The 26,832-nt window shown below is 37.3% G+C and overlaps 1 protein-coding gene across 3 annotated transcripts in view; it reads left to right on the top strand.

Annotated features, from left to right (window-relative positions):
- The window catches only part of Ptpn4 (protein tyrosine phosphatase non-receptor type 4), a 144,846-nt gene that overhangs the window by 8,329 nt on the left and 109,685 nt on the right, over positions 1–26,832 (top strand). For all 3 annotated transcript variants that reach the window (XM_021633250.2, XM_021633249.2, XM_021633248.2), the window contains exon 2: positions 19,807–19,961. In XM_021633250.2, coding sequence (XP_021488925.1) covers positions 19,824–19,961 — 138 coding nt within the window. In that variant the 5' untranslated portion in view covers positions 19,807–19,823. The remainder of the gene's footprint in view (positions 1–19,806; positions 19,962–26,832) is intronic.

Here is a 26,832-nt window from a genome sequence, read left to right as displayed (position 1 = left end):
AGACCCAAGGACTCAGCAAGCTAGGCAAGCACCATTGTTCCATTTTCTATTCTGTATTTGTGACTCTCTTCTCTAGCAGTGAGAAATTGGTTTTCACCATTCCTTAATTTAATTGCTTATTTGCTCAGTCACCTTAATTTAATTTGCTTATGTGCCACTCTCCTAACTCCAGACTATTGTCTCTTTCTATGTCACTTTTGAGGCCCATGGTTCCTCAGGGTATGCTGTTAAGGAAGGGTAGGGATTTCCCACTTAATTGTTTTTTCTTTAATCATGCCAAAATTTGTAGAGAACCCTTAAACCTAGTTGTGGAGGAGAACGAAGGTAACATTCAGGAAGATGTGTGTCATTCTGAGGGCACAGCTCAGTCAGTAAATTGCTTGCTGTGGACACATAAGGATCTTAGTTCAATTCCCAGCCCCCTGTAAAAAGCCAGGTGTGATGGCAAAAGTTTGTGATTCTAGCATTGGGTAGGTGGAACAAGGTGGATTCTTAGGGTTTTTGGGCAAGCCAGCCTAGGCTAATTGGCAAGTCTCAGGTACCAGGAAGAGATTCTAGCTATCATTTTTCTGACTGCTTGAGTGGACTGCTTTCTATCATCACTACTGAGATTTCTTCATTAGTTTTTCTTGTTATATCCCTATTGCCACTTAACTTTGTCAGTGTGAAGCTTGGCTAAAACTTCTGAACTTATTCGGCATGTTTTTTGTTTATTTGTTTTAAATCTTGATGTTGTCAAAAGGACATCATTATTTCTTGCCATGAGTTTCATAGCAGTGTCCTTAAAGAAAAATCTGCCATTAGGTTAGCCTTTTTAAATTTGAACTACAATATAGCCATAGGAATCTGACCTGCTTATTTGATCAAATGTATCTATTATTCTCCATCTGTTTGTAAAATAAAATGAATAAATTTTCTAAAGAGATAAAGATTACTTGAAGAACACCAGCTTTTAAAGTAATATTGATGTTCTTTTTGAGAACTCTTACTGCATGTAAGCAAAATATTCTCAGACCTCAAGAATTTCTGAATTATTTTTATTTCAGTTATAACAAATTCTTTATAAATGTGTGTGTGTTTTAACATTTGTAGCTTTTTCCAGTCCAATATTTTTTTGTCAGTTGCAGTGGCTTGCTATAGAAGCTACTAGGGAAATAGAGTGCCTTTGTAGGGAAAGGTTTTACATTGTGGAAAATTTTTCTCAGTTGATTTTGATATTGTACTCTATCTTGTATTTGCTCATTTTTGTGCTTTTAAGAAAAGATTTGTGTGTGTCTGCGAATGTATGCATATGCGATTGTGGATGTGGTCTCATATCACACATGTGGAAGCCAGAATGTATGAATGAAGCCAGAATGCGAATGTATGCATATGCGATTGTGGATGTGGTCTCATATCACACATGTGGCTACTCTTTCCTATCATTTTCTAACTTTCTGTGAGGCAGGGTCTCTCTCTGAACCTGGAGTTCCAAACCTCAGTGATCCTCCTGTCTCTGCTCCACTTGGAGCTAGGGTTACAGATATTTGTGGGAATGCCCAGCTTATCATACGGGTTTTAAATACGATTGCTCATCAAGTGCTCTTAAACATTGAGCTGTCTCTCCAGCCCCCTTTTTTATGTTCTAAAAATGTTTTACCCTAGTTACTTGCAAAACAGTTCTATAGGTTAATGGTTCCAAATCTCTGAAAAAGTTTGTTGTTTTCAGTGTTGGTATTAAATCCACAATCTGCAAACAGTGTACATCCCAATTCTCTTTTTATATGAAAAAAATTTTTCATTATTTAGAATACCCTTGTGCATAGGTATACATGGAGATCAGAGGACAACTTAGAGGTTCTCTCTCCCTCCACACTGTGGGTCCTGGGGACCAGTAGTGCTGTCCCAAGTGAGTTTGGCCTATATAGTTTTATGTTACTGAGTTCAGTTCAGAAAGTGTAAGAGACTTGGTGAATTATAGCATTATAGCAGAAGCTAAGCTAGTCTAATGTCTTATATTACCAGCACTTTACTTTATTTCAAAGTCCAAAGCATTAGAAAATACAGTTGCAGCAAAGCAGCACCCCTCTTTCTTCTGCTAGTGTCCTTCTGCCCCCTGGCCTCTTTTTTGCTTTCATATTTCATATATATAACTACTTTCATTTATCTGTAAAGAATTCTGAGGATTGGGGATTTGGCTCAGTTGGTAGAGTGCTTTATTAGAAAGCATGAAACCCTACCTTTGATCCCAGAACATGAACTGGGTGAGCTAGTGCACACCTATATCCCAGAGGTGGAGGTAGAAGGATCAGGGATTCAAGACCATCTTGCTACATATACATAGTGAGCTTGAGGCTAGCTGTGCTATGTGAGACCCTGTCAGAAAGACACTGGAGCTAGGGGGCAGTATAGAAAGACCACCAAGTTGAGGACCCAGGTTTGATCTTTGGAGCCAAATGGTGAAAGGAGAGTTCTGACTCTTAGAAATTGACCTCCGACACCTACATGCATGCTGTAGCATGAGTATATTTCCTCACTCTGGGAGTAAATAAATATTTAAAAATATGTATTTAAAAAAGGACTAGAGGATTGGAATGGAACTCAGTTGAAAATCATTTTTATGGTTACTTAAGGCCAGGGATTTAATGCCCAACACTGAAAACAAGAAACTTTAGAATTTGGAAGTTTTTTTTATCTAATATATAATTATTTTTGAGCAATTATGCCAACACAATTTTTTTTTTTGCTTTAAATGGTTTTAGGTTTTATTAAAAATTGTATCAGTTGATGAGGAGATGTACATATGTGTACATGTAAAGAACAAAATAAAAGCAAAATATTATATACAGGATAAAAATAATGGTCCCCATTCCTCTCCTTAAGGCAGAATGGCCAGACCCCAGGCCAACCAAACTGGGGATGAATGAAATGCTACATCTCACTGGTTCTCCCCCTATCAGTTCCTGTGGACCCAGAGATGGGGTAGACCATCCGATGCCTGTAGAGAGAGGAGCAGTGCAAGCTTCCAGCCACAGACCTCATAGCACCTTGGCCAAAGCTAGGCATATATGGAAGAGCCCAGCTCTGTTCTGTTGTTCCCCTCAAGGCTCTGTCCCCCAGGCTTGCAGTTCATAGGAATCCCAGGAAACTTTAAGTGCCCGTGGGTCCACCCTGTCTTACCAGGGCATCAGGCCAGGGAAGCCTGCCTCCAGAGATCCTCATCTTCATAGAGCCACAATTTTCCCCACCAGGGTTGGTGGCCACAGTCCTGACTGCCCCAGAGTCATGAAGACTGATGTATTTTGCTGTTCCATACACCTGTGCCCTACTTCCTATCCAGTCCCCAGGAAGGAAAGTCAGAGTACTAGCTCCCTCACTGACCAGGACAGTTATAGTGACTTCACTGTTTAGTGACTGAAAAGCTTGGATGCCAACACAAATTAAAAAAAAAATCATAATGTGGAGGAGGTCAGAGGACAAGTTGAGTTGGTTCTCTCCTTCTACAGTGTGGGTCCTGGGTTTGAACTAAGGTTGCCAAGCTTGGTGCTAGGTGCTGTCTCAGTAGCCCAACTTGTAGCTTATTAGTTTTTCTTTTTTGAGTTAGGGTCCCTCTGTGTAGTTTTGGCTGTCCTAGAATTTACTCTGTAGACCAGGCTGGCCTTAAACTCACCTGCCTCTGCCCCCCTGAGTGCTGGGATTAAAGGTGTGTGCCACCAATTCTTAGCTTTTGCTTTTTTTTTTTTTTTTTTTTAGTTTTCATCAGTATTTTCTGTCATAGTTATCTAAGTATGGACTGGGCATAGTGTGGTGGACTGTGAGAGGTGGGTCAAGGTTGATCGCCTACTTTGTATTGCCTATGAATTGTAAGAAAGAATACTTTTTTAATTTTTGAAAAAAATCAAAGGAAGAATAATATTTGATGACCTGTGAAAATTATATGAAATTCAAACTTCAGCATCAGTAAAGTTTTATTAGAACACAACCACACTGATTTGTGTTATTTGTGGCTGATTTCATGCTATAATGCTAGAATTAAGTCGTCCCAGTAGAGATCACCTGACCTGTAAAACCTCAATTTTTAAATTTCAGGCTGGAGAGATGACTTAGCAGTTAAGAGCATTGGTTGCCCTTCCAAAGGACCTGGGTTTAATTCCCAACACCCACAAGGCAGCTCACAGCTGTTTATAATTCCATCTCAGGGGGAGTTATAGACAGTTATAGACCCTCATATAGACATGTTGGCAAAATACCAGTTTTGTTTAAAAAAAAGTTTAAAAAAATATTTAAATCTGGCTTTTTACAGGAAAATCTTTAAAAATTTCATTTTTTTGGTACATGAATGTTTTGCCTGCATGTATGTCTATGCAACCAGGTGACTGTGTATGCCTGATGCCTGCAGAGGCCAGAAGAGGACTTTGAATCCCTTGGAACTGGAGTTAAGACAGTTGTGACATGCCATGTGAGTGTTGGAAACTAGACACTGGTTCTCTCTGGAAGAGCAGCAAATGCTCTAAACCACTGAGCTATCTTCAGCCCTTTCCTTGCAGAAATGTTCACGTATGGTCAAGAATATTATGTTTAACAGTTACTAGGATTGTTTTATCTCCTTGTTGTGGTTGTATTACCAATTATATAGTAAGATTTATTTTTTTACTTAGTTTTAGAAAGGGCAGACCTTTAAACAGTTAGGAATTATTAATTACTTAATTTTAGAACTAGGAGGTTATGCAGGGATCTTGTAGTTTTACAGTTAAGTTTTTGTAGTCCTGTACTGCTCAGTGGATAAGCACTAACCAGAAATGGCAACTTTAATTTAATTAAAAAACAAAACAAAATAAAACGCTTGGGGCTGGAAAAATGGGTCAGAGGTTAAGAGCACTGACTATTCTTCTAAAGGTCCTGAGTTCAATTCTCAGCAACCACATGGTAGCTCATAATCTTGTATAATGAGATCTGGTGTCCTCTTCTGGCATGCAGGCATACATGCGGGCAGAATACTGTATAAATAATAAAAAAGACATTTGAGCCTGAGGCTATTAATCTCAGTGTTGGGACCCTTGAGTATATTATGCAAAACCTGGGTTTCAACCCTCAGTACTCATTAAAAGACAGTTCATAATCCATATGAACCACATTTTAAGTATTTAGTCATATATGGAGTGGTCATTATAAAGGTCAATAAAAATTACAGATCACAAAATATTCTTTTCCTTTAACAGAGGAAGAAATCATAGATAGCATTAGAAAAATGGAAGCTGAGGGTGTTAAAAGTTAGGGTATTCCTCAGTGCCTTTTCAAGCATACTTAATGTTGCTGTGTTTAAAAAAAAGGAATGACCTCTGCTGTTGCTTTAAAAACCCTTTTCTTATTTTCAGAGTTAATAATTGGTGTAATGAATGCCCTGTTTTTGCTGCCTTGCTCATTCATTTGCATCTATTTTTGCAACATCATTTTGCAACAAAAACATTTTTCTGTTGTGGTGACTTAGGAAGTCAATTTAGGAAGTTTTTGTTGTTTTGAGAGATGGGGGGGCAATTTACAAAAGTAAAACTCTAATATTGATTGTCAGCTTCCCTGTAATCAACTCCCCCTTAAAAAAAAAACCTAAACTAAACTAAACTAAACACACATAGGAGCAGTGAATTCTTATCTTGATTTTTTTTTTTTAATTGAGACAGAGTCTCACTGTGAAATCTTGGCTAACCTGGCTGTCCTGAAACTCAGTATGTTCTTTAGACTGTCCTTGAACTCAGAAATACACTTGCTTCTGCCTTCCATGCACTAGGGTTAAATATGTATGCCACTGCATTTAGGCTAACTTCTTAATACATGAACAGAAATACTTTCAGTTTTTTAGTAGTATTGAGATTATGCAATGGAGCAAACAGATGTTTTGGAAACCAGTGGTGTCTCCTTTTCAGGTAATTTAGATTCTTCCTTGGGTGACAGAAAAACAATTATTTTAGCTTGAAGAAGTAGAAGTGATTTGTGATTAAGTAGATCTATATTCAAATGCTTGTCCCAATTTTGCTTGTATATTCTTGGTCCAGTCACCTAATCCTTCTAAGCCATCATGCCCAACCTTTTGGCATTTTAACAGTGTTCTCATCTGCAAAGTACATGCTTGAAAACTGTACATAAGTTCACACACACACACACACACACACACACATAAGCAAAAAACACCAAAAAAGCAAACCTTCAATGTTTTAAGTAAGTTTACAGGTTTTTTTTTTTTTTGTTGTTGTTGTTGTTGGTTGTTTTGTTTTTCATATTTGTGTGTGAGAACCATGGCCTGGAGCAAACCGTTGCAGCCAAGGAGATGTTCTCTTTACTGAGACTAGCTGCCAACTTAGTGAACACTAGTAGAAGCAACATCTTAGGCCACTGCGAAATCCACAAAATCCACAGTGGGGCACAGGCCTTAGTAGCACAGTGTGAATGGGGATCCCCAAACAAACTTCAGGCCATATGGATGTACAGATCCGTATGGCACTCAGACAGTATCTGTGCCACCTAAGTTTACAGTTTTGTGTTGGGCAGTTCATTCATAACTACCCTTGGCCAGGTATGCTTGTGGGCTGCAAGTTTGCAAAGAGATAAAAACTAAGAGATAGCACTACCACTGTTTTTAAGAACGAAGAGATAGACAGGATCTACTCTAGTTATTATTGGTATCTAACAAGCTGTGTCAGTACTTAGTGACATGAAGCAATCACCATTTTATTATTTGTAGATTCTCTGTGTGAGGAACTCTAATGTAACAGGGCCCAGGAGTGATTGCTGTTTTCTACAATTTATGCATACTGGTGTAGGAATATCTAGGAGTCAGAATGCTTGGGTGCTGGAGAATCCATTTCCAGGCATGCCTGTTCATGTGTCTAATGACTCAAGCAGAGGCTCAGCTGAGGCTATAAATTGGAGCCCTTGTTTATGAACTCTCCATTATGGCCAAAGGAGGGGGACAAAGCTGAGTTTTGAGAGAAGTGTCCTTAGAATGAGTATTCTAAGAAAATCAGATAGAAGGTAAAGCCTCTTATGATCTTAGAAGTCATAAGGCATTTTCTTCAATACTGGCAATTAAACAATCTTCTACATACTAGGCAAACTTTATCCCTAACCCCTCCAAGTACTTTAAAGTACTTTCTATTGCCTTAGCTAATATATGAGCTATAGTAGATGCCATGCTTTGAATAATTCTTAGACCACAAGTTGTTTAATTGATTAATTAAACAAATTACTCTTTAGGGTCTGATAGATTGATTTCAGCCTTTAGTGCTTGGACCACTGAATGTCATACTTTCTAGCAATGTAATGTTGTCAGGGTTATGGCCCCTCTGTTAGCCTCTTTCTTCATCTTTAGAAATAAAGTTAATTATCTCTCTGTGTACCATTTATAAAAATGTTGACAGGAGTAGGTATGCATACTATATAAACCTTCCACCTCTGGTTTTAAAGCTCAATGGATGTAAGTAGAAGAAACTGTTAAAGACTATTGGATCTTAATTTAAATGTGTATTTATTTGTTTGACAGTCTATCATGTAACTCAGGCTGGCCTTCAGCTGGCTTTGTAGTCCAGGATAACCTAGCATTTCTAGTTCTGCCTCTGTGTCCCATGTGTGGGGATTAGAGGCTTGGACTATCACGCCCAGTTCATACTTTAGGTACTGAAGTTGTAAAAGTAGCATGTGCGAGGTACCACACTGCACTGCACTGGAGTGAGTTACTGCACTCTCTGTGAGTTCAAGGCCAACCTGGTCTACAAAGCAAGTCTAGGACAGGCAAGGCTACACAGAGAAACCCTGTCTCTGGGTTGGGGGTAACAAAATACAAAAAAACCAAAAATCCAAAAATCCAAAAAATAAACAAAAGGTAGCATGCTGCCCCCTAGGGGTAGAACACTGTTCAATCAATTGTGGAGAAGTCTATTCTTAGGCTAGCATAAGTTTGTATTTGGAATTAGTATGAGATGTTAAACAGTGTTAAGTTTCATTTTGTTTGCCTTGCATTGGTTTTTCACTCCCCTCCCCTCCTCCCCCCCTTTTTTTGAGAGAGAGAACTAAGCCTTTATTTCCATGCTTCTCAAATTAAACTGCCTGAGTTGGTTGCTTTGAGGGGATTAGTCAGAAACCAAATCCCATATTCTCATCCGATTCCTTCAGATTTTCCTTGGCTGGGGCAACAGTAGTAGCAGCAGCAGCGGCGGCGGGGGGGGGGGGGGGGCAGCAGGAGCAGCAGCAGTGCTGGTGGCAGCCCTAAGAGCAGCAGCCAAAATGCAGATGGACCAGCCAAGAAGGCCTGGACCTTTTTAGCAAGTGGGACCCTGTAGGCCAGTCTCTATAAATCCAGAACCTGCTTGTATCCATTGATGGCAGAGTGTGGTACTGAGACAACAGTCAGGTAACCAGTCTGAAGACAAACACTGGCAACATTCAGACACCTTCTAGGAGGTGAGAGCGCAGAGTCAGTTCTGCGATGTCAGGCATTTCCTGGTTGTAAAGGCTGCCATTGTCAAACATGTGTTGGATGCTCAGCCCAAAGAAGAAGCAGGAGATGTTCAGCAGGTTGAGCAGTATGGCCTCACTGGCTCCTACTTTGTCTCCATTTTTTTTTCAGCTGCATATCACTCAGAGTTTCAGCAGTGATGCTTAAAGCCTGAAGAGAGAGGTCTTTTCCAGCCCAGAGCAGTGGTCTGGGCTGGCACAGTTACCTCACTTGGGGCAATGGTACTAGCATGGGTGGCAGCTGGCACCTTATTAGCCAGCAGCATGTCTCTAATCTGAGTGAGGTCCTCAAGTCCATATTCCCCTGTATATGAGGTAGCAATTTCTTCAGAGCTGGTTTTTTTCCAGGTGTACCTGCACAGCTTTGTGCATCATGGTGTTCTTGCTCATTGGCATCATCATCTTTCCTCGCAGATCTGCTGCATCTGCTTCAAGCCCACATTGTCTGCACCACAATGAAGCATTTTGGGTAATCATCCAAAAGCTGAATGATTCTTAAGGAAGTAGTTGGGCTTCAGGTCACTCACTGTCTTCTCTGGGCATCATAATGTGAATCAGGGATGCCACATCATTGTCTTTAAACACAGGGTTTATAAACCTTATATAAACCTTGTTGGTTGTTTATATAAACGCCGGGTTTAAAGACAGTGTCACTCTAAAGAGGTTGCCTGGTGAGTTTTGTTTTTTATTCTTCTTCTACTGGCATGTTCATGATAAATCGAGAATTCCCTCTCCCTAAACTAACTGGGTGGCTTTACATTTTTATAAATTTTTCTTTTTGAAATCTGCCCAGTTTGGAAATATGTTTTTTTTTTTTTTAAGAACTCTAACCAAACATTTATTTACAATAAAAGATTAGGTCATAAATGATGAAAATTAATACTACAGTTTAAATTAAAAAATATAGTAAATTAAAAATTTAACTGCAAAAACAGATCATTCTTTCATATATTAACATTTAGAAAGTTATTCTTCATTGTGGTAAAATACATGTAGTATTTTACTATCTAAACCATTTTTTTTCTTTTTTCTTTCCTTTTTTTTTTTTTTGAGATAGGATTTCTCAAAAACCTTGGCTGTCATGGACTCAATTTGTAGACCAGGCTGGCCTTGAATTCACAGAGATCTGCTGTCTGTACCTCTGCCTCCCTGAGTACTGGGATTACAGGTATGTGTCACCAAGCCTCAGCTTAAAGTTTTTGCTGTTTGTTTGTTTTTTGAGACAGGGTTTTTCTATGTAGTCCTGGCTATCTGGCCTCGATTTGTAGAGGCTGGACTCCAACTCACAGAGATCCACAAACCTCTGCCTCCCAAGTGCTAGGATTAAAGGTGTGTACCACCAAACCCTGCTTAGCTAAACCAGTTTTAAGTGCACAGTTTTGTGATAGTATGTGCTTCTGTTTCATTGTAGAATTATTAGTACCTCCCATCTCCAGAATGCTTTTCATTTTTAAAGGCATATCAGGTAACTTTCATTCCTCTTTCTTTTTTTCATTCCTCTCTCTTTTTTTTTTTGTTGTTTGCCATTTTGTTTTTTTTAAGACAGTTTCTCTGTAGCCCTGGCTGTCCTGGAACTCACTCTGTAGACGAGGCTGGCCTCAAACTCATAGCGATCTACCTCCAGCCTCCTGAGTGCTATGATTAAAGGTGCACACTACCACTGCCTGGCTACTTCTTTCTGTTTTCCATTATACTATTTACTTTATATAAGTCAGTGGTTCTTAACTTGTGGGTTTGGACCCCTTTGGGCGTTGCATATCAGATATTTACTTTATGACTTACAACAGAAAAATTACAGATATGAAATAACAGCTAATTTTGTTGAGTTGAGTTTGTATACTATACATTGCTCAAATTGTCCTTTTTGTATGTGAAATGTTAGGCTTTTATCTATGTAAGCTCATGTTATCTGCAAATGGAGATACTTTTACTTCTTGTTTATCTTCTTGCATTGCTTTTATGACTTTGATGCCTAAGTAAAACTAACATCAATATGGCGTCAATGGCAAACTTTTGATATATGCTTTTGATTATATTGGATATAGCGTATTGAGTATAATAAATTAGATTCTTCTAGTCTTAGCCTGCTGGTTGGTTTTGCACTAAGATAAACATAGTTCGGCCCCTGTGATATTTCTAGATTTCCAGGAATATGTGAGGAACTTTACAATCTCTTACGGATAATCTTCAGTTTGCACTGTGTTTGGTTTGGTCATCTTCTTTTCTACTTCTAGTAGTTACTGATACTTCTGGCTGTTATGTTATTGGATAATCACTACTGGTAATTTTTCAGAAAGTGTTTTGGATAAAAGGTTGTAACAGTCAGGTTCATAGATAAAATAAGCATGCTATGCAAGTAGTAGTTTTTAGGGATCTGTTAGGATGGTTAAATAGTGGTTTCTCCAGAAATTGGGACTTTGAGGGAGCTTCATGATCTTACTTTTCTGATCCAGTGGTTGCAAGAATGTTTCTATAGCTTTCTCAATTGCCAGCTTGTTGCCCTCTCCTCTCTCTCTTTCTCTTTGTCATTTTACTCTCTTTTATTAAATTTAATTCCATTGGTCAACATGTTAGTTTTTGTGCCAATACCTTGCAGTTTTTATTACTATAGATAGCTCTGTAGTACAACTTAAAATATGGGATAGTGATACTTTCTATAGTTTTATTATTCAGGATTGTTTAAGCTGTCCTGGATTGTGTTTCCATCTTCCTCAGATAGCCCTTAATTTTAGCTGTCTGTCCCGTGTTTCCTCCCTTGGCTTTCTCTTCTCTTCCCCTGCCACTCACCACTTGATCCTCCCATTTCAGTACCCCCATCCTTAATTGTCTATTCTATTTGCCTTTCCTATTTGTATTCCCTAGTTCATTATTGTATACATAACCTCTGTAGATTTGTGAGGAATTGTGTTGGAATTTTGATGAGAATTGTGTTGAATCTATAGATTGCTTTTGGTAGGATGGCCACTTTACTGTGTTAATCCTACCAATTCATGAGCATGGGAAATCTTTTGATCTTCTGATATCTTCAGTTTCTTTCTTTATGACTTGAAGTTTTTATCATATGAGTTTTTCACTTGCTTGAGTAGAATTACCCCAAGATATTTTATATTATTTGAGGCAATTGTGAAAGGTGTTGTCTTTCATGATTTCTTTCTCAGACTATTTGCATAGAGGAGGGATGCTGATTTTTGTGAGTTTTGTGACTAGTTTCTTTTCTGGTAGAATTTTTAGGCTCACTTTTGTATACTGTTATATTAGCTTCAAATACAGATACTTGATTTCTTCCTTTCCAGTTTGTATCCCCTTGATCCCTTCAGTTGTCTTATTGCTATAGCTAAGACTTTAGAAAGTACTATATTGAATAGGTATGGAGAAGAGTGGATAGTCTTGTCTTGTTCCTGATTTTAGTGGAATTGCTTTAAGTTTTTCTTCATTTCAGTTGATGTTGGGACTTGCTGTAAACTGCCTTCATTATGGTGAGGTGTAATCTCTACAGGACTTTTATCATGAAGGAATGTTAGAATTGTCAAAGTCTTTTGCTGCATCTAATAAGATAATCATGTTGTTTTTGTCTTTCAGTCTGTTTCTGTGGTGCATTACATTTATTGATTTATGTATGTTGAACAATCCCTGCATCTCTGGGATGAAGCCTACTTGATCATGGATCTTTTTGATGTGTTCTTGGATTGGGTTGCAAACATTTTATTGAATCTCTTTGTATCTATGTTCATAAGGGAAATTAGTCTGTAATTCTCTTTCTTCTCTTTCTTGGGTTTTGGGCAACAGGATAATTGTGGCCGAGTAAAAACTAATTGGGAAAAATTCCCTCTTTCTTTCTTTCTTTCTTTCTTTCTTTCTTTCTTTCTTTCTTTCTTTCTTTCTTTCTCTCTCTCTTTCTTTCTCTCTCTCTTTGTTTCTCTCTTTCTCTCTCTCTCTTTCTCTCTATCTTTTCTTTTTCTTTCTTTCTTTTTTTTTTGAGACCGGGTTTCTCTGTGTAGCCCTGGCTTCACAGAACTCCCTCTGTAGACCAGGTTGGCCTTGAACTCCTAGAGATCTGCCTGCCTCTGCCTCCCTGCGTGCTGAGATTAAAGTGTGTGCCACCACTGCCCAGCTCTTATTTCTATTTTGTGGAATAACTTGAGTATTGACATTATTGACATTAGTGCTATTTTGAAAGTCTGGTAGAATTCTGTGCTAAAACAATCTGGTCCTGGGCTTTTTTTTTTTTTTTTGGTAGCAATACTGTTACTAACTGTTTCTATTTCTCTAGGGGCTATAGGTCTGTTTAAATTGCTCGTATAATCTTGATTTAACTTTGGTAAGTAATATGTGTTGAGAAATTATCCATTTCTTTTAGATTTTCCAATTTAGTAGAGTTCAGGTTTAGTGTATGTCCTTATGATTGTTCCTTGGTGTTTGTTGTTATGCCCCCCTTCTCATTTCTAATTTTGTTATTTTGGATCATCTCTCTTTGCATTTTAGTTAATTTGGATAAAGGTTTGTCAGTCTTACTTAAGGTTTTCTTAAAATATCAGCTTGATTCTATGTATTGTTTTTAGTTGTTTATTTCTCTTATTTATTCAGTCCTCAGTTTGATTATTTCCTGCCATTACTCCTTTTGGGTGAGTTCTTTTTGTTCTAGAGCTTTCAGGTGTGCTGTTAAGTTGCTAGTATGAGATCTCGCAAATATTTTTATGTAGACACTTAGTGCTATGAATTTGCCTCTTAGAATCATCTTCATTGTGTCCCATAAGTTTGGGTATGCTGTGTATTCATTTTCAATCAATTCTGGAAAGTCTTTAATTATTAATTTCTCTCTTGGCTCAGTTCAGTTTCCATGCAGGTTAGCTTTCTGTTGATTCTGTTGTTGATATCCAGCTTTAATTGGTAGGGGTCAGATAAGATGTAGAGGGCTTATATCAATTTCCTTGTATCTGATGAGATTACTTTGTATGATGATGTCAGTTTTGGAGAAAGTTCCTAGAGGTACTGAGAAGGTACATTCTTTTTTCATTTGGTTGGAATGTACATTGTATATCTGTCAAGTCCGGTTAGTTTATATGTCAGCTAGCTCCAGCATTTCTATTTAGTTTTTGTCTGGATGACCTGTTTATTGGTAAGAGTCAGGTATTGAAGTCTTATCAGCCACTATCACTGCATGTGTCAATACAGTATTTAAGCAGTAGTAGTGTTTTTCGTTTTTTTTTTTTTTTTTTTTTTTTATGAACATAGATGACTTTGTGTTTGGTGCATAGATGTTAAGAACTGAAATGTATGCCGGGCTCGGTAGTGCATGCCTGTAATCTTTGCATTCTCGGTGAAGGCAGAGGCAGCTGGATCTCTATGAGTTCAAGGCCAGCCTGATCTTCAAAGCAAGTCCAGGACAGCCAAGGCTACACAGAGAAACCCTGTCTTGAAAAACAAAAACAAACAAACAAAAAAATAATTGAAATGTCCTCTTGGTGTCCCCCCCCTTTGAGTATGTAGTGTCCTTCCCTATCTTCTGATTTGTTTTGATTTGAAGTCTGTTGTGTGAGATAGTAAAATGCTTACACCAGCTTGCCTCTTAGCTCCATTGCTTGGAATATTTTTTTCTGTCCTTTTACCCTGAGGTAATGCCTATCCTTGATTTCTTGATGTTAAGGAAGCAGCAGAAGGATGGATCCTGTTTTTGCATCCACTCTGTTAGTCTATGTCTTTTTATTGGACAGTTGAGACCACTGATGCTGAAAGATATCAATGAGTAGTGTTTTTGATTCATTATTTTGGTTGTTTGTTTGGATGAGGTGTGTTTGTATGTATGTGTTGTGTGCACACTTTTGATTTTCTGGTCTGGGATTATTTATTCCCTTAGTTAACCTCTTTAGTTTGGAATTTTCCATCTAGCATCTTCTGTATGGCTTGATTTGTAGATAGATGTTGCTTAAATTTGGTTTTATCATGGAATGTCTTATTTTCTCCATCTATTGTGATTGAATGTGACTGTGGGTATAGTAGTTTGGGCTGCTCTTAGAGACAATCTGTTCAGTCTGTTCTGGCTTTTTGAGTCTCCATTGAGAAGTCAGGTGTAATTCTAATAGGTCTGCTTTTATATGCAACTTGATCTTTTCCCCTTAGAGCTTTTAATATTCTTTTTTTCTGTATGTTTACTGTTTTGATTATTATGTACTGAGGGGACTTTGTTTTCTGGTCCATTCTGTTTGGTGTTCTCTAATCTTCTTGTACCTTGATAAGCATCTCTTTCTTTAGGGAAATTTTCTTCTAAGATTTTGTTGAAAATATTTTCTGGGTTCTAATGGAGGCCTTTGACCCAGGTTTCTTGTCCTTCCTCTACTCCTATTATTTTTAGATTTTGTCTCTTCATAGTGTTCCAGATTTCCTGGATGTTTTATGCCAGTTTTAGATTTAACAATTTTTCTTTGGCCGAGGTATCCATTTCTTGTATCATGTTTTCAACGTCTTAGATTCTCACTTCCACCTCTTGCATTCTATTGGTGAGGCTTGCCTTTGAGGTTCCTTTTCAAGTTTATAAATTTTTTTGTGTTCAAATTTCCCTCAGTTTGGTCTTTTCTTTTCTTTCTTTCTTTCTTTCTTTCTTTCTTTCTTTCTTTCTTTCTTTCTTCTCTTTCTACTTTTAGGTCTTGCATTGTTTTATTCATTTCCTTTTACTTTTTGTTAATGTTTTTATAGATTTTCTTAAGGAATATTTATTTATTTCCTCTTTAAAGACCTTTATTATATTTATAAAGGCTCTTTTAAGGTCTTTTTCTTGTGCTTTAGCTATGTTGGAATACTCAGGGCCTGCTATTGGCTGCTGGGCTCTAATGGAGGCATATTGTCCTGGCTGTTATTGATTTTATTTTTATGCTGGCATCTAGTCATCTGGGCTTGGGAAGATTGTAATTCTAGGTGTTGGTAATATTCTGGGATCATGCCAGGTGTGGCTACTGGAGGGTCCTAAGTAAAATGTGTTTCTTGGTATTGGGAGCTGACACTTAGAAATGGGGTCAGACTAGGGATCAGAAGGAGTTCTTAGGAGGGAGGAAGGCAGAATTTTCTACCAACATCTGCTTATTTAGTCTTCTTGGAATGAGGGTAGAGAATAAAGAGAGGTCACCTTGAGAAGGTTGCTATGGATGAGATTTGGGGGGGATTGGGATTGGATTTGGAGGAGCAGTGGGAGAGGTGAAGATCTGTACTTATTCTGCTTACTTCCCTTGTTAGAGTAGCCTGTGGAGTCCCAGGGAATGCCTGCTGGAGTTGGGGGTCTGAGATAAAGCAGTGAGTAGGGGAAGGAAGTTAGGAGAGGGCATATCAGTATGATCCACTAGAGATGGAGGCCATAGGAAAAGGTGGCCACAGCTGGTGGTCTGCTACAGAGTTGGGAATGAGACTCACCAGAATCTACACGAAGAAGAGCATGTACTGTGGCAAGTTCTTCTTTGACCTCTTCCCACCCCCAGAAAAGGAGTGCGATGACATCTTAACAATGATAGAGAGTTGTATATATATACAGAATAACAAATGAGCCTCTGTCTGCTTACACATTACCTCATTTTATATTCAAAAGTACTATATGAACCAGATTTAAGCATAGAACCTAAGCTGAAATTTTTAGAAGAAAATGTGAGAAAATCTTTAGCATCTCAGTTTGATGAAGTACTCTTAGATGTGACAGCAAAAGAGTGGATCAAAAAAGTGTATGTGTATATATGTTCAAAAAGCCAGTGTAGTGGTCCACACCTTTATTCCCGCCACTCCATAGGCAAAGGCAGGCAGATATCTATGAGTTTAAGGCCATCTTCATCTGCATAGGCCAGCCAGAGCTGCAACAGTGAGAACCTGTTTCAAAAAAAAGGAAAGGAAAAGAAAACAAAGTATGTTTATTCATCAGCAATGATACTATTTAGAATTATAGCATACAGTTGGAAAAACTTTCCACATTTCTTGGTGTTTTTAAATTTCTGGCGTGTTACTCTTTGACATGCCAGGACAATAAAACAGGTATTCTCAGAGTTTTCAAAATTGTATTTTAAACATACATCTAACAATCTTCAGACTATGTGATATGAATAGCTAAAATTCTTGTTTGAAGAGTAAAATGCACTAAGTTCAACAATACTTACAGAGAAATACATCCTCCAGAAATATTCAGTGGAAAACATAATTTAAAATTCACATCTCCCAGTAAGGTGACAGCCCTTCAGCATGTGTGGTGGGGCCTTACTACACTGAGCATCTCTTCAGCTCATCTTTTGTAGTTTTTAACATAACGTTATGTTTTGCTGTGTTTGTACATTTTATTTTTTTGTTCAGCTTTTTATAGTTAAGCTTATATTTTAAATTTAACTCCATGTATTTTATATATTCACCACCTAATTTGTAAACATGGCTAGTTTTATTTCTTTTTGTATTTACCCCACCATTCACTACACTCACTTTCACTGAATTATTTCCTTTGTTCCCAATTTTAGGGTAAAAATGTTTAGGCTCTAACCATTAAATTAATTAGTATAATAACCATATATACTGTTTTTGTAGATGCCCTTAATCATGTTGAAGAAGGTCCCTTTCTATTCTTTTTGAGAATTTTTATTGTAAAAGCTTGGTAAATTTTGTCAGATGCTTTTCTGCATTGATTGACAAGTTTATGTGATTTTTTTTTCCTTAGTTAATATGGTAGATGACATTGATCAGTTGTATTGTTTAAGCCTTGCCCCACGTCAGAAATAAAACCCGTCTTATACATTTTTTTTCATGCATTGATGAACTATATTTCTCTGGAGTTTCAGGAGAATGAAATGAACGAGAAGTGCTGCCTTGTGTGCTTCTTGCGAGATTGTGTTGAATGTCCCTTAAATAGTCAACCACCTGAGTGTGAAAATGCCATAGGCATTTAAATTTTTGAATTCAAATTTTAAAATGTCCCTTATATTAATTAAGTTCTGATATTTTGTGCTTTTTAAAATTTAGAAAATTTTTTAATTGAACCACTTTACGTGTCAAATTATTGCACTCAAGTGCAAATTATTTTCAATATTATTTTGATGTCTACAAGGTCCAGATGGTGCCCTCTTGTTTCATTTCTAATGTTAATAGTTTTCCCTTTTCTTTTGTTAATCTTGGTTCATTGATCTTTTAAAAGGATCAGCTTTGGGTCCCTGGGTCCCATTGATTTTCTTTTTCTTTTGAAGCTTTGTATAGACATATTTAAATTTTTCCCCCATTGTTTACTGTGGTTTCATTAGGCTTTTCTCTTTCTGAGTTACTAAGGAGGTTAGATTATTGGTTTGAGGCATGTCCCGTTTTCCTATTATATATATGCAACCTATAACTTTCCTTTATTAGTGCTGCTGTATCTATCACCCACAAATTTTGCTAAATTGTATTTTTAGTTTTAGAGTTCTGTGTATCTTTTGGTTTCCCTTAAGATTTCTTCTTTGTCCCATATGTGCTATTTACTTTTCTTGTGTTTGGAGATTTTTCTATTGTTAATTTCTAGTTTGAGTCTCCAGTTCTTAGGGAACATACTTTGTATAATTTCAGTTCCTTAAGTACATTTAGTTTTGTTTTGTGTCCCAGGATCATGGTAAATGTTCAAGACACATTTGAAAGTAATATGTGTTCTGCTGGCAGTGGCAAAGTGTTTTATAAATGCTCATTAGATCTTGGTAGTTGATGTTATTATTATATTTTCCTATATTTCTTTTTTTAATTATACCAGTGTTTGAGAAATGATTTGAGTTCTTCATATTGGATTTGTCTTTTTTTTTTATTTCAGTTTTCAAATTTTGATTCATATACTTTATGGCTGTGGATTGTTGTTTTGTTTGTGTACTCTTTATCACTGTGTGATTCCCCACTTTACTAATTTTTTTGAAGTGACGTCAGGTTATCTAATATCAATGTAGCATTTCTTCTTTTGTTGTTTCCATGATCTTTTCCCTTTTTCACACTTTCTAGCTACCATATTATGATGTGTTGAGTTTCTTGGAGGTAACTTTTTTGTTGTTTGTTTCCTGTCTTAGCGGATGAATCTTATCTGGTTGGTCCCTCCTTGTCGGCATAATTAAAACTCTTTTCTTGTATTTTAGCTTTATATTTAATATAATGTTAATATTTCCTTCAGCCTTTATCTATGAGATATTAACTCTAGTTACTGAATACTACAAACTTGAAAAGCTGTTTCTATTAGTATTTCTAGTAGTATTTGTTTAGTGATTATTTGTATAGCTTACTATTTATTGTTTATGGTGCATGCCTTTAATCCCAGCACTTGAGAGGCAGAGTCAAGTAGATCTCTTGAATGCGAGGTCACCTTGCTCTGTAAAGTGAGTTCAGGTCAGCCAGGGCTACCCAGGGAAATCCTGTCTCGAAAACCCCTAAAACAATAATAATAATAGTAATAGTAATAATAATAATAACCCGAATGCCTGTGTTTCTTCTTTAGTTTCCTTTATCACATTGTTTTTAAGGTAGAAGTTGTGTGGAATGCCTGAAATGGTTCTGTTCTTGTTTTTTTCTCTAATATGATTGTTAGTTTTCTGGGAATAGAATTCAGTGTTCTGAATAATTTTCTTTCAGAACTTTGAAAGTATAATTGTATTGTTTTTTTAATAGTTATTATTGACAGCAGTATGGTGTCTGTTTTTTGTTTTTTGTTTTTTTTTTTTTTTAATAAGTGATCTATTTTTTTCCCTGTACTTACGTAAAACTTTGAACATCGCAGAGAGCTAGGCACATCATACATTCCGGTAATTCCAGCAGTTTAGGAGGCTGAGGCAGGAAGGAGTTCTAGGCCAACCTGGGTTTATAGTAAGGCCCTGCCACGTCCCTTCCCCCATTAAAAAAAAAAAAAAGATGGAATAGTTGGTTGAAACTGAAATTGAATAATCTTTGCTATTGTTACTATCCTACCATATTTTTTAAATAAGAAGAGCAGATAGAGTTACTGAAGTGAAACAATCCTCTCCCCTGTTGTCATTCTACAATATTTTTAGAAAATACATTGGTGAGTAACATCCAATTTGCTGAGCTATCATATTGCGTATACTTTGCATTGGAATATGACTTCCCAAACCTTTTCCCTTTAAATCTTTTCAGTAGAACAGTTGAAATAAAGTTCTTTAGAGTGGTTTATAATTTTAGCATAGATAAATTAAATATATATCTATTTTATACCTAATTTTCTTAATCTTAATGTTTCAAAATTTGTAACTTTTTCTGTCAGTTTTTTAATCTAAAATGTATATTAATTGATTTTTAAGCTATACCGTGTCTTCCACTCTTTCTTACGTAGTGACTTTTGTTCTTTAAACCTAGCTCCTGTGTGGACAGTAATGACCGCACGTTTCCGATTGCCAGCTGGCAGAACCTACAATGTCCGAGCATCAGAGTTGGCCCGAGACAGACAGCATACAGAGGTGGTTTGCCACATTCTTCTTCTGGATAACACTGTACAGGCTTTCAGAGTTAACGTGAGTATTTTATTTTCTTCTCCTCCCCTTAGCATCATCATCATCATCTTTTTTTCTTCTTCCTCTTCTTCTTCCTGTTCTTTACCATCATCTCCTCTTTCTTTGGATATTAGTCTGAATTAGATTTATTTTAAAACTAAAGCCATTAAGTTATAGTACAATTGGAACCGTTTTAGATAAATATGTCTGCTCATTAAAACTGAATCTTTCAAAAAGTGCTGCCCACTGTCTGTCCACAGACAGTAGAACATCCTAGTTCATGAACAGATCAGTAGTATGTGGGAGGTTTTATAATGTGCACGAGGGTACCTGAAAAGAATTTCTTCTCTTAAGTACCTTATATGTTTTCAGGAAATCCTTATTTGTAACTATGAATACAACTTCTGTTAAACAAAGATAAGAAATAAGACTGATCTTACATGTAAGTATTGTCAAAAAAGGTTTATTCAGCAAGTATTTGCTCTTGTTATTAATAATCTAGTTTCATTTCTTGGTCATTTGAGTTTCACCTGTGTTAGTATTAGTTCATTCATTCTCATTGCTGCGTGCTGCTCTTTTGTATGAGCATACCATAGTATATCCATTTTCCTATCTCTGTTTAGTTATTCTGTTTTTTCTTGGTTTGTGTTTGGATTATTTCTGCTATGGGCTCTTAAGCTCTTATACTTGTCTTAGTACTATATACAAGGATATACACACCTTTTTTTATTTTAAAAATTTAAAATCTGTAGGGAATGTATTGTATTGAATATACACCTCCCTCTACCAGGCTGAACTTCTGTTAATATTTGTACATTTACCTTCTTTTTCTCTTTTCTTCCTGAACTCCCTGAAAGTAGACACACCTATAAGTAATTAGCATTGTGAGAGCCTTTTAAATTTATACAATATCACCATCATACTCCCAGCTTTAGCATTATATATGATACTATTTAATATGTAGTCCATGTTCATATCCAAGTCTGCTATGACATAGCCTCTGTTTCTTGATGTCTCACTGTGTGTCTCTATTGTTTGAAATCCGCGATTTAGAGCATTAATGTTCATTTACCAATTCCTTTAAGAAGCCCTTATTTTCCTTATCATTGTTTTCATGTATGATGTGCATGGCTGGAGGGCACATGTGCTGCGTAGTATGACTGTGGAGGTCAGAGAACAGCTTTGTGGAGCTTGTTTTCTCTTTCTGCCACTTTCCAGGGTTTTAGAGATCAAACCCAGATGGCTATGCTGTGAGCAAGTGCCTTTATCCACTGCACTACCTTTCCAGTCCTGCTTACTAGCTTTTTTAAACTTAAATTTTTCTGTATATTGCTTAGGTAGCAGGATCACTAATTTATCTTGAAAAAATCCTAAATTCTGTTTCACATTTGAAAACAAGTTGTAAAAGTAGTGAGAATTTCATTATTTATGAGGAAACTACTTAGCCCAGCAGCTCGATGTGCTTTTCTTTTGTATTCTATCTACTAATAGATGAAGGATAGGTTTCCAAGCAGAAATAAAAAGTAAAGAGAATTTTCCTTCATAAAAATTTCTGATTAATATAACTATGTATTAGACAATTGATTTAAAAAATGAGGTTCCCCCCCCCCCCGTTATGGGCTCATTAAAATTTTTTGGAGGTATAAATTTAATCTTATTTTAGGTTAATGTAAATTTTAGTTAATGTAAATTTTAAGTTATAGGTCTGTATTTGTTTCAAAAATTTGAGAAGAATTTGCTGTGTGTTTAACATCTTGCATAATTTTTCTCTTAAATGAATAAATTGTAATTAGTTGACAGTAATATGCTATTTCTCAGTGTAGTAATTATTGTACTAATTCTTTTATTTAGAAAGGCATGCATTTTATGTGTGTGTTTATTTTAGACTCACACACACTTACCCACCAGTTCAATAAAGACATTAAGTTCTTCAGTGCTTAAAGACATTCCTTGCTATTATCTCAGATCAACAGAAAACTATAATTTCATGGAATAGTGTTTATGAGAAATTGCCTGTTGATATGTAATATACCTTTGGGTAGCTGGACCCAAGACATCCAAACAGAGAGTGTGCAGTACTCCTTTGTGTAGGTTTTGTACATTTTAACCTATGTGAGTAGCTTTCCAGTTATATAATTTGCCACCTCTGTGTAGCAAAAACAAGTTGCAGATTTGACAGTTATGATCCTGAGTTTTTCAAAATCTTTGTTTATTCTCTTTAAGTCTCAGAAATCCATATTGCAGGCAGCTTGTGGTAGGCTCACCAGCACTCTATTCACTGAGAAAACTCAGTTTTCTTTGATAGCCAAACAATGATTTGTGACATCAACCACTACTCTTTGCTTTTCATATGTGTGTGCTATGCATTTTTTCCTGTTTTAGACAGGGTCTAATTGTATATCCTGAGTTCTTTCTTGGTCTTCCGAATTTTGAGATTACAGGTGCACACCACCACACCTGGCTTCCCAAAAAACTTGAATCACAAGTAAGATGTTTATTGTTGTCAAAGTCTGCTGTTTACCATCTGGTAGTCATCCTGTGAACCTATTTTTATGTCTTTTCCTGAGGGAAATTGATATAATGAAGGTCATAATAAAGGTATGGGTACAACTTTCCTAGAACTTCTTTCTTGTTATTTCTCTGCTCTGGACATGGTGAAGTAAGCCTGTTAATGCTGCTTCAGCAGTGGCTCTGCACTTACTCCATTTTTATACTTCTTGGGGCAGTGGTATACCAGGATAGGATTAGCAGCCCAGGGGGAAGTATAAGGGAAGGACTTACTTTTTGTCAGTAGAAGCCGTTCTCTCCAGTCCTTCCAGCCCCAACAGCTTCAGTTGTTTAAATGAAAATAACAAAGCAAAGATTTCACCTGAATGCAAAGAATTCTTGTATCACCTACAGAAAACAAAAACATTCTTTAGAGGACCCTCTAGTCTAAAGTTAGCTTTTCTTTCCAATAAATGTAATTCAACCTTTTTTTTTTCTAGCTAATACCCCTATAAATGAAAAGTGCCCACTTGGGTAAGATCAGCTGCTCCTGATATGTCTCACTTACAAATGTTGAAACAATGCTAGAATTTGTTCTGTATATTTATTTGCATTGTATAAACATATATTACTTATAAAATTTTTGTCCTAACATCACACACACAATGTATATACAGACACAGACACACAATTTTTACCTTGTAACTCTTTTTCCTCCTTATTGGGAATTTGTTATAGTTAAATACCTTCCTCTTAAATATTATTTTTGATATTTTTTCTGACTTTGTTTTTTTATTAGTCTTTTGAAGACCATTTATAGTTTAAAAATTATTTTTGTTTTATTTTATATGTGTGAGTGGGTTTGCCCATGTGTATGCCAGTGTACCATATGCATACCTGTTGCCCTTGGAGGCCAGAAGAGAATATTGTATCCTCTTGGACTTGATGGTTATGAAATGCTATGTGGGTGCTGGGAATGCAGGTCTTCTGGAGGAGCAGCCATTGCTCTTAACTGTAGAGCCATCTTTCCAGCCCCCTAATTTTTTAACATATTAAGTTGTTTAGTTTCTGCAAAGGAAAGCAACAGCTGTTATATATGAAGAGTTAGTAATAGTGTTATGACATTTTTTTTCTGGATGTGCAAACATTTCCTTTTGGTTTATGATAAACATCAGATCTGATAGTTTTGGCTGCTGCTTTTGCAGTTAAAAAAAACTTTCATGTAAAAAGAGATCTGGAAGTAGATAGATACTTTACATTGAATAACTACTTAATTTTAGTACATTAGCTTACATCTTGGATTTGTTAACTTTTTTTAAAACTTTTTTAATGATTCTTTCTGAATTTCACATCATGCACCCTGATCCTACTTATCTCCCTGTCCCTTCATATCTGCCTTCTGACCTTGCAATCTCCCACCCCTAAAAAAAGCACAACAAAAATCTCTCCCTGGAAGTGTCACTGTTTGTCACACAGTATACTCTTTTGCCCAAACAGCTTTACTTGGAAATGTTCATTGCAGTGAATTGTTGGTCTGGTTGGAGGCCTGTCTTCTGCAAAGATTTTAATAGTAGATTCTCACCAGGACTCCGCTTGGATATTCTGTTGTTGCCCTATGTCGTGGAGATCCTGCAACTTTGGTTCTGTAGGACTGGCCCTGTCACAGGCCCCAGCATTTCATAGATGGTAAACATGTTGGAGTGGGTCAACTCAGAGGCCTCGGGTGATAGCTAAGTCGGTCTGCCTGCCAGCTTTCTTGCACTCAGACCACGAGGGCCAGCTCTCCCGCTTTGTCCAGGCAAGGGGCAGGGCCAGCTCTCCTGCCTGCTGCTGCCAGCAAGGGCAGGAGAGATGCTCTCCATCTTTCTTGCTGCTGGGACAAACTCTTGCTTCTGCCATAGGCATGAAGGGGCAGGGCCATCGCTCCAGAGCTCATGCCCTCTGGTCAGCTTACCTGAAACCATGTCACCAGGGCCAGCTCTATAGTGCAGCCCAGGCAAGGTGAAGCAATTCTCCCAGGAGCTGCAGCCCTTGAGGGGCAGTGCCAGTTTTGCTCAGACCTTGGGCATCCACATGGCAGCAGAGACCAGGCACATTTACATAGCCTCTGGTAGTAACATGGACATCAACATAGATCCCTGCTGCTTCAGGGCCATGGACCTTCTGTGGCAGCATGGGCCAGGACATCACCATGGCCTCAGGTGACAGTATAGGTTACTCATATCAGACTGTTTCTCACCACCTTTGAGTCTCCAGTTCCACCTCTCTTCATCATGCACACACCGTTGGGCTTCTATTTCTCTCCCATCTTTCATCTCTCACATACTTGCCCATTGTAGTGTTGCCCGTCTGTGCCTTGTCAGCAGTGACATCTTCTTTTGAAAGGTAGGATGATTAAATGTTTGTTCAACCCAAAGATTCCAAAGGAAATAAATCCCTGGCCGAAGTTAAACACAGCATTGTAGGTGTACTTTTTGGTGTTACTTTATTGGGTTCTTGTATCTAGCACCCTTCTAACCCTTAGTCCACCCTAATCCTTTTGAACTCCCCAAAGCTAGTTAGGAGAAAAAGAAGGTTAGAGGGAAATGGGGGCATAGACCTCTTTAGATTACTTCCTGCTGGTTAGGGGCTCCTTGAGGTAAATCCAATCTTTGTCATCAGAATATCCAGCAATCCAGCAAACCAGGAGCAGCAGCTGTCATTGCCACAGGCCCTCTCGAGGCTCTCCTATTTATTACCCTCTCCAGAGTTCCCAGAATTAAGCTATCTGCAGCTGGCATAAATCACCACCACCACCACCCCCTCAGAACATGAGACAATCATAGTGACTGTGGGCAAGCTGAATCCGCCCCATAGCCCACACCTAAGATTGAAACAAAAATATTAACATAATGTAACTGGGTCTCGTTCATGCTAAGTAAGCTCTCTGCCACTGAGTAATAATACTACCATGCTATCATGTATTTTTATATGTCACTTAAAATTGTTTTTAGATTTTTAACTTTTACTTTATGTGTCTGAGTATTTTGTTATGTATGTATATTTTTCAAAAGCATGCCTGTTGCCTGTGAGTTCAGAAATACTCATTGGATTCCCTGTAACTAGAGTTAGGAGATGGTTGTTAAGCCACCATGTGAGTACTGGGAACTGGGCCCAGATCCTCTGTAAGCACAACTGTTCTTAATTACTGAACCACTCTCTGGTTCCAATGACACTTTTTGTTTGTTTGTTTGTTTTGTTTTTCGAGACAGGGTTTCTCTGTATAGTCTTGGCTGTCCTCAACTCGCTTTGTAGACCAGGGTGCCTTCCAATTCAGTGATCTGCCTGCCTCTGTCTCCCAGAGTGCTGGTATTACAGGCATGCATCTCTGTGCCCCGCCAATGCCACTTATTTTTATTATTGTATAATTCTTTTGTTTATTTCATTTTCTTTTGAGTCTTGCTGTGTAGTTGTGACTCACCTGGACAGAACTTACTGTATATCAGACTGGCCTTGAATTGGTAGTTATCTGTAATGGTTACTTTTAACTGTCACATTAGTAAAATCCAGAATCCTCTGAGAAGATAGTTTTGTCTAGAGTAGGTTGATTTGTGGCCACATTTGTGGTGGAATTTCTTAATTGGGTTAATTGAGGTGGAAAGATTCATCTTGAATGCCAATGGCATTATTTCATGAGCTAGGCCCTGGATTGAACAAAAAGGGGCGAGTGGATGGAGAAGGTGGGAAGGGAGCAAGTGAGAGAGAGAGAGAGAGACAGAGAGAGACAGAGAGTTCTTGACTGTATATATAATATGACTAGATGATTCAAGTTCCTGCTGAATTGGATTATAGCCAAGAATTATAGCTAAAATAAGCTCTTTCTCCTGTAAGTTGCTTTGGTCAGGGTGTTTTATCATGGGCACAGAAAAGCAATTCAGATACAATCTTGAACTCTGCCTGTGCCTCCTGATCTGCAACTAATGGCATCACTACCATGCTTGAATTTTATTACTTGTAGTTATTATGAGACAACTTATGCTTTTCTTATTTATACTTTGTGTGAAAAGTCTACTAGTTGTGCAAAAGTTCTAGATCTGGTCCTAGATTTTATGATATCTAGATATCAGATAGGTAGTTTAAACATATACTAATGTCAAAATTAAAACTGTATTCTGAATAGTTGCTATAAAATAAGCAGTGTAGTACAGGGAGGTGACATAGTATAATAAAATTTGGGTCTGAGGACATAGGTCAGTGCTTGAGGTGGTAGGTTTGATTCTTTGGGAAAAACTTTTATTCATCCATCCATCCATCCATCCATTCATTCATTCATTCATTCACTCATTCATTCGTTCATTTAGTCTGATGTGGTGGAATATACATGTAATCCCAATACACAGAGTCTGAAGAAGGATTTTCTGTTCAG

The sequence above is a fragment of the Meriones unguiculatus genome, chromosome 18, assembly GCF_030254825.1.
Source record: "Meriones unguiculatus strain TT.TT164.6M chromosome 18, Bangor_MerUng_6.1, whole genome shotgun sequence".
Lineage (NCBI taxonomy): Eukaryota > Metazoa > Chordata > Mammalia > Rodentia > Muridae > Meriones > Meriones unguiculatus.
The sequence above is the reverse complement of the archived record's forward strand: the minus strand, read 5'-3'. Positions and strand labels throughout refer to the sequence as shown.